Below are 18,224 nucleotides of genomic sequence, written 5' to 3'. Positions count from 1 at the left end.
TAGAAAAGATGTTTACTCCTGATCACAGCAGTGCTCTTAGTGGAAGTATTTGGGTTTTGGTGTAACTCTTTGCAGTTACACATAGGACTTAACCGTTGCACAAGGGAGCTGCATGACTGACTTTTTCAGCTTTGGCCTTCCAGACTCTTCTTAATAGAGCTGTTCTCTTCATGTCATGTTCAGATGTAGATATGAAAAAGCCACAAGCTTTTTGTGTTTTTGCAAGCTAAATTGTGGTCTTGTTTCACTTTCATCCTCGAAGGGAGAAAATAAGGGCTTTCTTTAGGTTGTATTCAATGAGTCCCTTCTCTTCCCCGAACGCTTTTGTGACAGTAGGAAATAAGGCAGAAGTTCTTTGAATTTGGGCTATGTTCCAATAGATTTTTACACAGTTTTGACCGTTCTAATTGTTTTTCCATTTTAATAGTCTTTTCTGACTTTAATTTAGAATTAAATTGTTTTCAAGTAACACTCACTCACATTTTATATATAAACTGTCATATAAGGCTGGAGAGGGTGTAAAAAAACTGCTCTTTCCGTTTCCTGTGAAGAATGGCAAGTTTTGTAGCATTTTATTCATTTCTTTTGCTGGAGAGATTTGCTAGGGACAACAGTGACACTGCAGAATGGACACCATTATGTGTTAGTATTTGCTTGCATTTACTCCACAGTGATATAGATCCAAACATTCTCTTTTTTTGTCCTTAAAAAAGGAAATGACGCTGGCATTTATTCTCAGACAGTACTATGTGTCAATTACAGTTGGACAGAAAAGTGGAAAAAAAAATCCTCAGAATGTTCCTGCTTCATTTCCAATTTTTTTTTTAAATGTTGTCTTTGTCACTATTTTTCTGACCAATTCTATTTATGACTGTAGTTTGCATTTCAAAACAGACCATAAAACCAAAAAGCAATATCTTGCCCTTGTTTTCACCTGTGGATGATTAGCGACATTGACTCCTACAGACTTCTAATAATAACAAGAAGTAATGTTAAAAACTCTCTAGAATGTTGCACATTTCCATATGAATACTTCTAAATTACATTTTCCTAAATCTTACATCTTCTTAAAGAGATTTGTCTATAAGCAATGGAACTAAAAAGTTTGAAAAGGGGAGATTTTTCCGGAGGAGGACATTTGAATTCCTGGTACTGAATTATAAGGATCGGTATCAGGCTCTGTCTATTCGCTGATCCCAGCAGTTATAATACTTAAAGCACAATGTTTTGAAGAACTATGGGAAGGAAGCGAGAGGTATAACAACTGTAGACTAAGTATACTCAGTAAACATGAACCCTAGCATCAGGGTTATAGTGGTATTGCCAAAGTGCTTTTGAGTTTTACTTGACTAATTACCAAGAAAGGGTTGTGCTCGTGGAAAACGTGTTTGCTATGACTGATGCCTCTTCCTTCTCTCTCATGTAGGACCTGCAGAGAACTGTTACGCAAATAGACCCACAGAATACCAAGGTCCTCACCTTTATCACGTACATAGGCTGTGGGATATCTGCTATATTTTCAGCTGCAACTCTGCTAACATATATTGCATTTGAGTAAGTATTAGTTGTGTGAAGAGCTTCACAAAGAAAGTACCTGTGTGTGATGAATAAAATTATTTAGTCATATGGTTAGTGTGGTTTATCTGTCTAGGAAGGGAAATCTATGTTTAAAAAAACCCTGCAAAATCATGGTCAAAGTTGTAAGTGGAAATTTTTTTCAAGGCAACAGAAGTTTAGACTCTTTCCTCCTGTTTCCACTGTGCTGTGCTGCTCAGGCCTGGGAATAGGGTTAATGTGTCTCATAATTTTCTCTTTTGGGAATACAGTATCCTCTATATTCTGAACAGATAGGTGTTATTTTAAAATCCACAACCAAGCTTTTTGTAAAAACAAAACTTGCCTGTGTAAGCATAACAAATCCTAAGTATAAAAAGAGAAATTTCCAACTAGAACAATTACATTCTAGAGCTCTTCAGAACAAGTGGGAAGAGAAATAAAATGAATATGAATTGAGAAGTGTTATAACCATTTCAACAGCAGTCCTACTGAAATGTGAAAGTGACTCAAGGGAATGCAAAAGTTTTGAAGTGATGCAGTTCTGTGAAGAGCAAAAAGGGAAAATGAAGTCATGTCAACACAAAGGAACCATTCTGCCTATAACAGGATAGGACAGAGTAGCTGCTAAAGAAAGATAGTTTGCCGAGGGGTGAGTTGAAGGGGGTTTTCGAGTTCTAAATATCTCCAGTGATTGCAGTCTTACTGCATTACCTGTGGTATAATGTTCTGGTCCAAGATGGCAGAAGTTGTTGGCTTGCCTCTCACTTCATACATTCAATGTGTATCAGTTAAAAAAGAAAATTGACTTGATCTTCACTCTTCCTAACATCCTATTAAAAAAAAAAAAAACAGAAAAGAACACACACTAGAAAATATATTCCAAAAATTAAGCAATATTTACATATAAAATGGTCAGAGATGAGCTTCTTATCAGCTATATTTTGAAAGTTTTCTCTTTCTTCAGTTTTCATTTAAAGTTCAAAACACATTGTATTATATTTCATTTGAAAGGTTTTTAATAATAAATCAGTTGCTAAAATATTGTGGCAGTTAATTAGCTCATTAAGAACCCAAAGAAGTGGTAGCTTTCCCCCACCACATGCAGCAGAAACCTTCAATGATTACACAGAAATACACCCTATTGCCACAAAAGCTTGCAGCTAGAACAAGATCCCTGTGCTTTTATTTATTTTGTAAACTGGTAAAGCCAGCTGCTGTAAGTGCCTTGCGTGATTGAAGGCAATTAATCATATGCACCTGTATTTCTCTCATTAGGAAGTTGCGAAGAGATTATCCATCAAAAATCCTGATGAATTTGAGCACAGCCCTGCTCTTTCTTAACCTGATCTTCTTGCTTGATGGTTGGATCGCATCGTTTGACATAGATGGCCTCTGCATAGCTGTAGCTGCACTTTTGCACTTTTTCCTTCTGGCCACCTTTACGTGGATGGGACTAGAAGCTGTTCATATGTACATTGCTCTAGTGAAAGTGTTCAACACTTATATACGACGATACATACTGAAGTTTTGCATCATTGGCTGGGGTGAGTTCAGTAGATGCAGTATTTACATAGCATGTATTTTGAAATTATGCTATATAAAAACTGTCTATCGCAAATGCAGAGCAGAATCAAAATCAGCGTGGCGTTTCCTTCCCTCTGCCCCGTGGCAGTGCCGGCGTGTGGCCAGCCCTCTCTGTCACCAGGTTCCCTTATATAATTCTGTGCAAATACACCATAACTGGCGTGCTCTGCCCAGAGCATCTCACAGCCCAAGGAGAAGCGGAGAGACCAGATAAACTGGTCTTAACTTTCCAGAGAGGCCAGAATGGGAGAGGGGAAATGTTAGTGTCGTATCAGAGGTGGAGAACCATGGCACACAATGCATTCAGAAAGTCTTGCAGTTGCTACAAAGCCTATGGGGATCTTTGTGTTGACTTTCAAAAAACCTTTCAATCCAGGTTAAAGTTTCTTGCCAACAAGTACAAAGGTTATGGCAGAATCAGAAACAACCAAAATTTCCTGAGCTTCGGCACAGTGTTTAAACCACAGAGAGATCCTGCCTGCCCTAAGCAGTGTACACAGCAGGACTGAAATGGAAAATGTAATACTGAAAAATAACTGCGAGGCTCAAGCAGCAAGACTTTTATTCTTCATTTTTTTTCTATATCAGGAGTCTGTGCCTTCTGTCTGAATGCACATATTGTGTTTGAAATAATGCAACACAATACAGAACCATTAACCTCATGGCTAGAGCACTGACCTCAGTCCAACTGATAATTGATGTCTTTCCATTGGCAACTAGCATCCTCTTTGGCAACCTCAGCAGAGGACAAGGACTGCGTGGTCGGAAAAGCAAATTAACCTCTTCCCCTTTGAATCTGTTTTGTCGTAGCAAGGGTAAGACATGTAAATAAGGCATGTCAGGAAACATACGTTTCTTTTGTGTGAGCTGTACCTCTCTGCACAGAGTTCTTTCCCGCGTAGTTATCTGTTTTCCCAAAATATTCCCTTTACCTTATTATTAAAAAATACATGGTTTGCTTCATTTTTTGGGGACACATTTAAATAAAGGATATTTAATGCTGTAAGAAAAGGGAAGACATTTACAGTTGAGAGAAACAGTGGAGAAATTACAGGTTCAAGTTCATGTTCCCCAGTTCCCCAGCCTAATCAAGTGATACCAGCATCTCTGAAAAATTTCCCTCAAAAAAATCCCAATACCATTGTTCCATTAGATCTCATTTTTGTAATAGTTGGTTAATCTTCTCAATGTATTATGAGAGTCTGTGTGCAATTGCAAATTTAACTTTGGGTAATTAAGGGCGATTATTTTACTTTAGTTTCCATATCCATAAAATAACGTTCTCTACCTTACAGAACATTATGAGGTTTATTCCTTAATGCTCATAAAGTGCTTTGCAAGTTTTATACATTTGTACTCTTTGAAAAATTGTTTTCTTCTACTTCTCTGTGCAATTTTCTGGCATACAACTACCTCAGGATACTCTGTACTAGAGCAATAGGGATGGAGACATCAATAATTCAGCTTTGCATGGTGACTTTGAAGGTTTAGGAGATTTGAAAGCAAACTGCAGATTTTCTTGTCTTACAGGTTTGCCAGCTCTGGTGATAGCAATTATTTTAGCAAGTGCTTATACAAATGCAAGTCATGTTTACGGCAAAGAGTTATATGGCAAAGATGCTAACGGGCAAGGAGGAGACGATTTGTAAGTATTTATTTTAATCTCTTACAATTTAGTATTTACAGTCTGCAAAAAAAAAAAAATTAGCATCGATCAGATGGCTTTGGAAAAGTCAGAGATGTATTAAAGGAGCAAAGTGCGCAAAATCGTCTTCTACATTATTTGAACCTGAAGCGTGAAGAAGGCTTAAAGAAAAATTGGAGGGAAATCTTCATTACCCAGTGCCAGGTACAAACACTCCTCTGCCAGAAGAATAATTCGTAAGTTTTGTCATGAAAATAAAATAAAAATACCTGTTTTGGTTTATCTGAAATGAAAGCTATATCTTCTAGGTAAGAGTAAAAAAAGAGATAGTATAAAAATAGTCTCCTTTGTAAATAAACCAACCTTTTGTCAATGTAGTTCAATAGCTTTCTATGGTCTTCTCTTGATGTTCACGTAACAATCGCCAAATGCCAGAACTTTTATATGACTCATTTTCTGTTCCTTGCCTGGCAAAGCTTCATCATGATAAATAAAAATGACATTCTGTATTTTTACTATAGTATCAGGCTAAGCATTCTGTCCATTTGCTGCTTAGAGGAATAAGCTAGATCTCTCACATGGCTGACTGAAATGACTACCTCAAAGAACTACCCGTCCTGCTGCTTCTCCAGAGATGTACGAGTTCTCCTTTAGCTCAAGTGGCAGAAACTCAAGATCCAGTTTCGCCATTCTGTTACTAAAGCGTCCTATGCTTCACACGGATGAAAGTGGTGAAGCTACTTATACTGTCTAAACTTTCCATGATGGGATTGCAGTTCCCACAGTTTGTATCTGGGCTTGGATTTCCTTTTTCATTAGTTTTAACTAAAATGTGGTATGACCCTCAGATTTCTGACATGATAATACTGTGGACTGTGGTCATTTAAGATGCCACTGGGCTTCATCCTGTTTACAAACAGAAAATGGACAAGGTTTCATTTTAAAGTATAGTCCTATATCAGTGGCATCAGACATAGACTGATTTTTCTTGTAGTCATATAAATAATTGGAGGATAGTTTGCATTATCTAAAAATGATCATATTTTCCTATTTTTTTACAGCTGCTGGATCAAGAATGAAGTTGTCTTCTATGTGACTTGTGCTGGCTACTTTGGAATCATGTTTCTGATGAATGTTGCCATGTTTATTGTGGTGATGGTGCAGATCTGTGGGAGGAATGGGAAAAGAACTAATCGGAGCCTGAAAGAAGAGATCCTGAGGAATCTCCGTAGCGTGGTCAGCCTGACCTTCCTCCTGGGCATGACGTGGGGCTTTGCCTTTTTTGCCTGGGGTCCCTTAACTCTTCCTTTCCTGTACCTCTTCTCAATTTTCAATTCCTTGCAAGGTAAGCTGAATTTCTGTTCTGTGAACAAATAATATTTGAGCTGTTGCTGTTCTAGGACATACTATATCCGGTGATTTGACTCAGGAACTCAGATCCAAACTCTCTAGGTTTTTCCTCGATCCTGAGCCATCATTAGTTTCCCCTTATGTGGAATAATGATAACAGCTACATATGGATTGAATATCTTAGTTAAATTAGTTAATGTTTCAAGGTCTTTCCTGTAAAATGCACTGTATTATGAATACTACTATTCCTAGCTAACAGTCTGCAGTGATCTCTGTTGAGATAGATGCTGTATGACCTTCAGCATTTCCTTTCACTGATTATAACAAATATAGGAAGCCTCTTTCCTTAATTTGGTCCTGTAGGGAATCTGTAAAGCTCATAACTATTTTATTAAGGCATGAGAAGCTCATGATGCAAAATTCAGTCCTGTTCTAGTGTGGAGAGATAGCACAGAAAGACGGGATATTCTTTGGTTCTTTAAGGAAAACCCAGCGACTGTTATAGTCAGCTTATTTTTGTTTCTTTTACTGAAGTTTTGAGTATTTTGCTTTCCAATGTAGCTCATCCTTCTGAAAAATGCTGTGAATTGTAATCAAACAGTTATAAATTACATAATTATATAGCTGACATTTAAAAGAATTTCAGCTCAGAGCTGAAATTTGCGTATGTACCAAATGACATAAGAATCTCCACCTCTGCTTGCCCTACCCACTAATAAAGAACAAGTAAAAACATAACAGAAAGAAAAACCCAAGAAGGTCATTGGAAAGGCATGTGTTATACCACACACATATTGCTATAAAAAATAAATTTACCTGAAAATAACCATAACAAAAAAACAAACCCAAGAATGTCATTGGAGGAGCATGTGTTATGCCACTCAAATACAGAGATAAAAAATAAATTTTCCCAGGGTCAGCAAAATATCTTCCCTTTTTGGAAAAAGTACTTAATGTTACACTGTGTGGATATTATCTGTTACAGTTGAGATGTATTTACTGCGCTAAAAGATTTATTGAGCTTTCGTGGAAAGAGAATAATGTTGTGGGTTTTGGTTTGGTTCAGTTTCAACCTAAAATGCTAGGCAAAATGGCAAAAATTCTTTGGATGTGATGTTCTTACTAAAGACTATTTTTCAGAGGACACATTCTGATACTCCCCTAGCAGCGTAATGAGGTATTTGCTGCAGTGTGTCCGTGTGAGAAATTCAGAAGGGCCTGGAGAGATGAGAAGTATGGGAAGAACATGAAAAAAGATTAAAACTCAGAAAAGCATGCCAGGAGTCAAATTGAACAAGTTCTCTGTAACTGGAATTTCCAGTGCAATCAGTTAAGCTTGTATGTGCAGAGTGCACACAAGGTTGACCACCACTGCTTAAGTCTCTGTGGGATAATAGCACTGTTCAATGGAAAATGAGTATTTGGAAGGCAGTTAAGTCAGAAGATGAAACTGAAAAACCTGAGGAGTAAATGCAAACAGAAGAAGTGATGAGCTTTTCACCGATCGTGGTAGCAATGATGACACAGGATGTGCTCAGGCATGTCGTATCAAGCACAGGAAGATAACGATCTTGTATGTGAAAATGCTTATCGCTGTGTCAGAAAGAGCTAGGCAAAGCTAAAGAAACAAGGAAGAGGGTGTTTAAAATCATGTGTAACTACTGCAGTTATATGCAGTAACTGTAGCAGGAAGGGGATGAAATGGAGCAAAGAAAAAGCTAGGATTTGTATCAAGAAGCATTTCCTCGCAGCAAAAAGCAGTTCAGTATGGCAAGTTTTTCATCAGTATTAGCGCGAGCTTAATTATTGAGTAAATATGTTTATTCTCTCTCTCAAGTTTTTGAAAACTGCACGAGTAGTTTAAGCTATACCAGCAGCCCCCATCAACAGTATTCTGTTCACTGGCAGTGGAAAAGTAAATTGCAGCAACTACTGGTGTTACTGTACTTTGCTATTTCACCTACATAGGAAATGATTTTTCTGTCTTTGACGCTCAGAGCAAAAAATCTGGGAACATCTCTTTTTTGGCTGCTCATTTTATATATATGCCTGGGCAAGCCAAATGCTTTCAAGTCAGAGCCAACCTAGAGCCAAACCTAGGGTCTGATTTGACTCTGGGAAACAAAACCAAAGCTGTATTACTAAAGCACATTGTAAACTTAATGAATAATGAAATACAGAGAAAAAAAATTCAGAGACCAAGCCCAGACAGGGCCAAGGCAAAGTACTTAATGCAGTACATTCATTTGGTATTACTATAGACATATGCATTTTCTTTTTTAACCATTCAGAATGTTCCAGACATTCACCACAATTTAATTAAGCATCAATTTAGTAAGTTTGTAGCTGTGCAGAAGTCCTAAGAGGTACTTTGGGCCACAAACAACTGCGTATCTCTAAGCCTATAAGAGCTGCTAGTGATTGCATTGGAATTACTCTGTGCTTAAAACAAACCACACACACAAATATTTTACTAAATGCAAACACAGTAACCATAATGCAACAGAGCTTGCGAGTGGGATTCATTAAGGTATGTTCTCCTTTCTTAAATTGTGCTTTTCCTTTTTTTTCCTCATCAGCTCTTGAAAAATGTTCCAAAAAATGTGTTTCATGACACAACCTTTACCTGAAGGTAACTGATCTCAGTGGTCTCAGCCTGGCCTGATGGCTGTAAGCAAATACAAGTCCAGTTCAATGACACGCAGTCATGCAAAATTAGATCTCAGCACTTTGGAGAGAGGATCATTCTGTGCTCCAGAGCATTTTTTTCCAAGCTGTACCCTGCCATTGTGTTCTACCAGCTCAAACATAGTAGGCATTAGTATACAGAACTATTCATGATGATCATACAGGAACGGTTTTAGAGAATGGCACTTAACCACGTTCGCCCACATTATGTAGCATTTAGTCATGTTTAAGATATAATCATGAGGGATTTGGCAGTAACATTTTGCCATCAGGTGTTCATCCTCAGGTTGGCTCTCTCCCCGAGAATGAGAGTAAAACAAGAACAGGCCAAGCCAGAGAGCGACGGAAGATTCCACAGCCAGTGCCTGCCTGGGAAGAGCAAGGAGCATATGAGATTTCCAACTTCTATATTTAGCTCCAAAATATCTCTGTAGAATGATGAAATCATACCATACACCCGGTTAAGACCTTCTTTACTTCATGGTAGATGCTTATCTTCTGTCTTGAAAATAAAGATTATACAGTCACATGAGAAAAATGAACTCTACAAAAACATTCTTAAACGCATTTATTGCAATTGCATGCACAAACCAGGTAATTTTCTTTAGAAGTAAGTAGCTGGACACCTAATTAGTACTTGTGAACATATTCTTACCGTTTTCATAATCGTTTCAAGTGTATGCATGTGATGCACATAAATTCAAGTGTGCTTTTTCAGGGCACTTTTTAGTGCCAATTACAATACTTCTGGTTTTAAAAGAATACAGCCCACAATTCTGTAGATATGGAACAGGAGGAGATAAAATATCTCCTTGCTAATATAATAGGGTCTGTATTTACTTTGCAGTCTGGCTCTTGCAGTCCTGTTGAGTGCAAAATATTAATTTGGTTTAAAGACAAAACCTTTTAATTATTTTCCTCTAAGCTAAAAAAATAATTAAAAGATCCAAACTGAGATGGATCTAAATCAACAGTGTCAATAAAAGGGGTCCTATTCTCTCTCTTCTGATATCCCAGACACTTACATAGCAACTAGAGGATAGGAAAGCTTTAATTAATTTCCATACCTCTTAAATGAGGGATAGATGACAATAAAAAAACTTTAAGATTATTTTCCTTTGCTTATACTTCAGAGTCTTTTGTTAGCAGACTTTAGTTAATCTGTTTATCTATTTATAAATACGTGCTTAATTTGCTGTTTATTTGCTTCTGTCACAGGTTTGTTTATATTTGTATTCCATTGCGCTATGAAAGAAAATGTGCAGAAACAGTGGAGGAGACATCTCTGTTGTGGCAGATTCCGACTGGCAGACAATTCAGGTAAAAGCAATTCACAGCTCCCCTCCTTAGGTGCTGCAGTAGTCCATAAAAGTCCAGGTGAACAGTGTGCTATGTTATTTTTAATATAATACAATGTAAGCCAGAGATGTGGAAAAACAAATTAATCATAGGCTGTCACTTCACTTCAGTCGTAACAATTGCCAAGGGACTTTTCAGATATCACTTCATAAAAATTCTCAAGTCTTCTCTTTCAGTTTTCCACTGAAGGCAGCTGGTAAATTTTGTAGTGCTATAAGCATGGTTTTGGAAGGCCCTTTGGACCCTGAAAAAAAAAAAATTAAATAAAGATCCAGAGATTCAAACTTTGTCATTCAAAAGCCAATCTTATTCCTTTTCTCCTACGTTACAGTATGTTGACTGAATTGTGTGGACTGTTAGGTTGATGTAGCAGCAATTCTTAAAAGACAGATAGAAATACTCTGACTTCTTTTGCTTTTATCTTTGCCTTTGCAAACTGTTCTATCTGTCACCATATAATTCAGAGAGACCATTAGAGACTCAAAACCAGAAAATTCCTTTAGCAGAAGCCTGATTAGGTTCAAGAATTGAAGTTCATCTTTATCTGCAACTCTCGGAGGCAAAGGAGAGCAGTTGGTTTGGACATTTCAAAGTGCAACACTTGGACCACTGCATTTATAGTCTCCTGCACCTTTGGCCATGTCGGATGGCATTAGACTCCTGTGTTCAGGCAGCTGGATCTTGCTTTTGCTGCCTGATGTAGTGATTTTGGACCATATAATTCTTACTCATATGGTTCTTGCTCAGTGACCAAGGTTGAAATCTACACTTGATGTAAGGTGGCACGAGCCTAGAGCTCATTGCCTAGTAAGGTAAGCCAGTCGATCCTGGATAATAACAGTACTCCGAATACCCTTGTGTCCTTTCTCTCTTTGCATCCAAGGTTTTTTTTCAAGGTTTTAAGTAACTGCTTTGCCATCAAGACTTTTTCTTTGTCTTGCTCTGTTTTGTTTAGAGAATGCATTCTCATTATATACTATAAAACATTTCTGCTTTCACTATGTAGTAAGTAAACCTGATTCGTGATTTCAAAGAGTTAATACAAATTAGGAAATGCATATTCATTCTGATCGGGCATCCAGATTGTTTCGCGTGTTGAGTTTCCATGTGGTTCACACTGTAACTCCTGAACTGGAAAACACAGATAATCAAATTATTTCCAGATTTTTATGCTGTGGTTGGGCAGTTTGCGGATATGATAGAAATAAAAACCTGAAGGATTTTAGTACTTCAGCGGTATAGTTAATGTGTTGTCATTATGCCTAGCATTAGCCAGTCCATCCCCACCACCTGGTTTTATTCTCCATGAACCTGACACAGTTTTTGGGTGGAACAGTGAAATATAAGCCAAATGTGAACTGACATACCTATGCAATTGAAGTGTACTTTAGGGCATGCTATGATAAAGCAAAGAGACAAACAAGCCAAAGACTTGCAACACTGCCATAGCTAGATCAGAGAAATAGTAAACTGTACCCTATAGCAATGATTTAGGATAAAATATTTGTCTTGATTTAAATCAAGGCTAAAGTGGCCCATCTGTCTTTGGTTCGGACTTCTCTTCCATTTTGTGAATATCATTGCAGTCCAGTGAATAATGGCAACAAGACTAAGGTGTGCAACTACTTGTACCTACCTGCAAGTATATGATACAAAAGTACTCAGATGCTTTAATGTACTGGTATTGGGACACTTGTGATGAGTTTTTCAGTGTCAGTTTTCCTCAATAAGTTTATTGGTATTAGTTATTTAATTTAATTTTGGAAGTTGTCCCAGTATAAGAGCCTATTGTGTTAATGATTCAGACAAAACTCTTCAAAAATGTGAACTACTGAATAACCATTATTATTCATTGTTATTAATAGTGCACCAATATGCTAAATCCTGTAACAGCAACTGCAAATCCATGAGTATGTAGTATCTACCTCAGCAGATCTATCCCTCAAATGATAACACCTCTTGTAAATGCTCCTATCCATCCCTTTCCTATCCATCCCTTTGGATTTGTCTCTTCAGTTGATGAAACTTTGGCATCCTTATACTGCTGCAGATCTTCACGGCTCTCCTGCATCCTGGAAAGCCAAATCTTACAGTTCTGCCATCCAGCCAAATGATTGTTAGAGAGTTAGAGCCAGCAGTTTTAACTACTGTGGAAAACAGCAAAGTAAATGAAGTTGGAGTAATTCTTGTGTTTCTTAAGAACCAAAGAGGCTACCTGACAGCAAAAGCATAAGCTGTTTGTTACAAGCAAGATTAAGAAATGCATCTGATACTTGAAATGTTCATAATTGAATAAATCATGCCTTTAGTACCTATGGTAATTATTTATGTAAAACTTTTCAATCATTTTTAGATTGGAGCAAAACAGCAACCAATATTATAAAGAAGAGTTCTGATAATCTTGGGAAATCCTTATCCTCTAGTTCCATTGGCTCCAATTCAACCTACTTAACATCCAAATCAAAATCTACAACAAATACATATTGCAAACGAAACAGCCATACAGGTGAGTTCTTGAACTGTAACACAGTGCATCTGTAAATACGTAGTTTCATGTTAAAGGTACAGTAGGGATTTCTACTCAAAGGGTAATGTGAGAAAATTTCACCAATTTATACAGTTTCAGTATTTTTAAAGCACACATTACTGTTTAATAGGACTCTTAACCTAATATGCAATACATCCAACATATAGTTCTGATCTCAGTATGTTCCCATACTAAACAAAGTAGGTGTGACAAAAGCAAATCTCTCTTTTTCTGTAGCACTTTGACCTTTTTGGCAAAAAGAAGGCAAGTCTTATTATCCCATTGTAAACATAGGGTAGCCAAAGCACAGAGAGATGACGTTCGTCACCCAAGGTAACATGAAAGCTAGCAACAGAGCTGGAAATAGGAATCGAGTGTTCTGAATCCAAGTCCACAGCTGATTCACTTGGTCAGACTGTTTCCATTTAACTGTAACACATTTATGGGTAAAGTGACAAATGGAGGCTACTTGGAAATGGATACTGTGTTCCCAGAATATGCATTGTCTTTCCCTTCTACAAATAGCATGCCATATCTACCACTTACTTACTTAGATGTCAGTAGTGTATGTCATAAAATGCATCATCTGTATTCCACTCATGCTGTAAAAATGTGCTCATTTTAAGAACATTTTAAATAAACACAAAAAGAGAGGCGATGGAATGATTTGCAAGTCTGCTTGGTTATGTCTGATATAACATTTCAGAAAATCACTTAAATAGTTTAGATTTTTTTGTTACTGGCTTTTTGTGAAGTCATATTTCTTGTACTGTATAAAGTCACATAACATGATTGCAAATTCCTCTTCTAAACCATGGTGAACATAAAGTCTGCAAACATATTTGACCCAAAGATGTATTTTCTTGCTTTAAAATACTTGTTAGAAACAATGTTTTAGAAATTAAGTAGATTATTTTACCAGAAGGAAAGTTCCGTTGTTTCTTAAGAATAAATTGTTTTCAGAAGCCCCAAGGTCTCATTTGTGATGGTACAGTCTCCTTTCTTGATACGTGGCATAGTTTCCAGGAAACACCTTCCTATTTTTATTGATAATCAATACCTGGTTCAGCTAAGCACACGTTTTTTTGTCAGTTTTAAGAGTTACATTGTTATTTTCTCACTAACCAATATTCAGTCATCCATTAGCATGAGGGATTGCGCGTGAGACATTTTCAGAGTGTAAACCGTATTTGGTTATTGAACAGGTACATGAAATACATTTGCTTGGTATACAGCAAAAACGAGCAGTATCTTAGAAATTCCTGGCTGTACCTGAGCTTCCACCCAGGACTGCCGTTCACAGCCACATTGGGAGCACACAGCTGGGGCCTGGCCCTGCGGCCAGCTTAGGTTTGATGGGCCATGCACCCAGCTGCCCTGAGCAAGCTCTCTTCAGCTCTCTCTCCTGTGAAGAGACACTTCTGTCAGCAGTCTTTCACCAACAGCATCTGTAATACCCACTGACCACAGTGCTACTATTAATTTGATAGTAGAGGAAGAGACCATTGTGCCTGTTCTGCTGCAGAGCATTCTCCATTCTGCAGACAGAGAATTCCCTTTTGTACTCATGGCAGATCACCCTTTAGGCCCTTGGTATTGGGCTTAATGATAAAAATACGCTTTATTAAATGTTTTGTTGGAGTCAGGGCTTTTTATCAGTCTGACAATTAAAGAGACTTTAGTGCTGCAGTTTTTGCAATGTGTTCTTGTAGCAAAACAATAAAACAGTTCCAGATAAGAAGTAAGTTAAAAGAAACTTGCAGTTAGGAACATGCTCATATACTTTTTTCAAAAGTGGTGAGCTTAATCCCATGCATAAATTGTTTCCTAAAAGGGACTGCAGTTGGTAATGTAATTATAATTTGTAATGTGTGGTTTGTTGGACATTAAGGAAATAGCACAGTTTTCTCCAGATTTTAAAAATTTTAACACATTTTGCTTTGACTTCTGAAAATACACATTTTATTGCAATGCTCCAAAGGAATTTTTACTAACATTAGGTTTTTAAATACTAACATATCTTCTCACGTGTTAAAGTAATAGAAAATAACATTGAGATTCTGATTTTTAATACAGCTGAACTTCTTAGTTTGATGTCTTAGCTGAATTGCAGGCAAATCATGTAATAGCTACATGTGTTGGCAGCTCTTGTTAATATGGTTACAATGTGCTCTCTGGAATTGACACAAGCGTTCGTGTGTTTGTGGTATAGATAATGTCTTCTAAGGCCCTTTCCTCTTCAGTGGTGGAGCATTACAGGTAAAGTGAGAATTGCTTTCGCTGAATGCATGGTTTGAACAGGGTGGAGGGATGCCACTTGCATGATGTCCTCGTTGACACAAAGGACTTTGCTAATCAGAAATGCTGCTTGTTTCTCACTATTACATCTTGCGCCATTGATGCTGAATCAAAGGATAAGTGTGCTTCACATTTTGGGTTTCTGCACTCTGCATGGGCATGAAGCATTTGGAAGATACCGTTTTAGAAAACAGACCATGTCCTGACATTAATGCCTGTGTACAGTACTCTGTGGAAAGGAGCTTAAGTTGAAATACTCATACACAAAGCATATATTAAAAAGCAAAAATCTGATTGAGTCCTGGAAAATTTTTTAGTATTTATAAAAGTTATTACAGGAATTTTAAGATACTTTATTTCTATTTTGTCTATGGCCATTATGGAGTTAGGCTTCTAGCCATTGTTTTTCATCTCCAGTCACACCCAAAATAACTGTGAATGACAAACTGTATATGCCTGGAACCCATGCTGTGATCTGCTGGTTGACTGCAGCATGCATGGATTGGGACAGGAATATTGGGTGGACCCTACTGGATGGACAAAAGAAATCACTTCGGCATCTTGTGGTCCTGCTGTCTACGAGTCTGAAACAAACTTGTAGATAGTACTTAAATACCATATATCACACTTCTGTGAATTAGAAGTTAAGATTATTTCTGCAGAGAATTTGGTGGTACAACTCCCTTTTACTTCAGTGATACAGGCTTTTAACCCTGAGCTAAACAAAAAAGAAGGCCCCACTGGTTTCAGAGGCCTTATGTCATTCCTGTGCATGCAAATTTCACAAGGAAATAGCTGGTATTTAACAGTGTAATGATGCCTTGTGAAAAAAAGTGTACCTATTTGCAAGAGCTTCAAAAACTTCCCCTAAAGACTGAGAATTAACCTTTCATCCTATTAATAAGATACTCAATATGTAGAAAAGCTTCAACATGTAGAACTGTTGGCTAGTAAATGCATACATTTGAAAGGCATACAGTACTCAGCAGTTTGCTATTGGACATGGAGTTATTTGCTGCAATTCATGGATATTCTTGCGTGCTTTGAAAAAATCATCCTGATATGCCTGAACATGCCTGTTTCTTTTTTCATGAGTGAAACTGTTTTGATTTCTCACTCTGCAATCCATTTCTCCTTTGCAACCCTTCATACTCTTTTATGGCTTGATACCATGATTTCTGCAGGGGTGGGTTACTTGTCTGTTTATTTTTAGTTAATTTATTTCTATAAGAAAAAAGTTTTGTGTGAAATCATAGTTTAAGTAATATGCTAAATTCTTTAAATGATCCTTTACTAAGGAATTTTTGAAGGTAATTTCACCAAGGTCATGTAAACAGCCATCAAAAATATCACTTGTAGAAAACATTGCTTCACAGAATACTCCATCTTACTGTCGACTTGCAGTGGTCCAAACGTTGCCTGGGTTAAGAGAATTCATTCCAGCTTGATTCACTGCAGTGGCAGAGATAAGAAAGCTCGTTAGGACAACGTACTTGAGAAAATGAGATACAGGCTCTCTCCTTCTCATTGCTCACTACGTGAGCTCTACCTACTGACAGTTCTCTGAACAGCAATTGTGTTAGCTGCTGAAGCAGATTTTCCTGGCCTGACTGGGAATTGCCTTGCTCTTTTCTCTTTGGCTTATAGCACATGAACTCTGAAGGGATGCCAGTTTTATGCATCTTTTCCTCCCTACAGTTGTTCAGTCTGTACCCTCCACATTATGGAAAAAACAGTGATGCAAGGCAAGCACAAAGTTGAAGCCAGTTTTGGCTCTGGTTATCTGCTTTAAGACACAAATCATCTTCTACTGCATTCTGCGCGGAGTACGTTATTTCTGTGCATAGCTTAAAACCTCCCCTGTTGTAATAATTAAATCCATTTGCTGTCATTTTCCACTACTTTATGACATGGAGATGTTATTTTCCAGATGTTATGGAGGTCACCCCTATTTCAGTGCTATCAAAATGTTTTTAGTTTGTAAGATTCAAAGCATCAACAGTAAATTAATATATTAAAAGGTCGTAGGAGTCAGTTACTCTTTAGGCAAAAGAATAAGGGGATAATTTCAAGAGAGACCTGAGAGGTCTGCCCACAAAACCAGATGTCTCAAAAGAATTTAGAAGAAGCAATGCCAAGCCAAAAAGTTGTTTGGTGGCTTTTAGGGCAGTAATTTCATTCAGCAGTAGTGGTAATTGAAGGCATATCTATGTGGGAGTGACACACCTCTTAAACGATGAGTTTGCTTAAGAAGCCCTAACTTCTTGTTGTTGCTTTTTCCTCTTCCTAGATAATGTTTTTCTTGACAAACCATCTTCCAAATTTGCCCAAGAGGATGGAGAACAGACATCAATCATCCCTGTCCACCAGGTTATCGACAAGGTCAAGGGGTACTGCAATCCTCACTCTGACAACTTCTATAAAAATATCATCATGTCCGACTCATTTAGTCACAGCACAAAGTTCTGACTGGGCTTCTGAATTTTTTAAACCCAAAGGAAGACAAAAAGTCTGCCTGGAATTGAGAATACTGGATGTCATAAAATGTGACCTGTTTCGTTATTTTTTCCCAGTTTATAATGTTCTCCTGTTAACAGCTTCCACTTGAGGACCAATTTCTCTACGTTTTTACTGTTGTGGAAAAAGACAGTTTTCCACCATGGCATTGTTGTTAAATGTGTGCCAGCCAACATGATACCTGGACAGCTAATTGTAATCCTGTGTAAATATTTTTTAAGATTGAAGAGCCACAAGCCTAACTCTAAATTATATAGTCCAAACAGAAGCAAGTCTTGACTCCTGGAGAAAATAGCAGACATGTCACGCAGAACAGGCAAGCTCTTATTGAACAGCTTACTGATGGTATTTTGCTTTTGAAAAATACGGATTTTCCCTACGACACTTGTTAGATTCTGGCTTCTTGACTGTCTAGTGCTGTCTGTTCTTTATTCGGAAGAGAATAAAACCCTAACACCAGTGTCAAAGGGTTATTTTAAACCATTTTTTGACTAAATAGACCTAATCATGCAAACCTTGCTTACCAAAACAGTATGTGCTGTAAATTCAGGCTATTTTGTATCCATGTACATAGAAACACATACTACATAGATGTGCTGGCTGAGAAGGGCGTGCAGGTTGCTAGTAATTCTTTCAAATTTTAAGCCCATCGATATGTGTGGAACCAGACAGTCGTACGTATCGTTTGCATCTGTGCAG

General features: G+C 37.5%; 1 protein-coding gene across 1 annotated transcript in view; it reads left to right on the top strand.

The window, feature by feature from the left end:
- GPR126 (G protein-coupled receptor 126) overlaps positions 1-17,510 on the top strand; it is a gene marked incomplete at its 5' end in the record, with an annotated part of 55,351 nt that extends 37,841 nt beyond the window's left edge. The window contains 7 exons of the mRNA XM_009695098.1: positions 1,427-1,554; positions 2,833-3,101; positions 4,672-4,786; positions 5,848-6,131; positions 10,043-10,144; positions 12,537-12,689; positions 17,299-17,510. Of these exons, the coding sequence (XP_009693400.1) occupies positions 1,427-1,554; positions 2,833-3,101; positions 4,672-4,786; positions 5,848-6,131; positions 10,043-10,144; positions 12,537-12,689; positions 17,299-17,477 (1,230 nt within the window). The remainder of the gene's footprint in view (positions 1-1,426; positions 1,555-2,832; positions 3,102-4,671; positions 4,787-5,847; positions 6,132-10,042; positions 10,145-12,536; positions 12,690-17,298) is intronic.
- Positions 17,511-18,224: the final 714 nt, after the last annotated feature.

The sequence above is a fragment of the Cariama cristata genome, unplaced genomic scaffold (assembly GCF_000690535.1).
Source record: "Cariama cristata isolate BGI_N322 unplaced genomic scaffold, ASM69053v1 scaffold9182, whole genome shotgun sequence".
NCBI lineage: Eukaryota > Metazoa > Chordata > Aves > Cariamiformes > Cariamidae > Cariama > Cariama cristata.
Note: the sequence above shows the minus strand (reverse complement) of the source record. Positions and strands in the feature narration are given on the sequence as shown.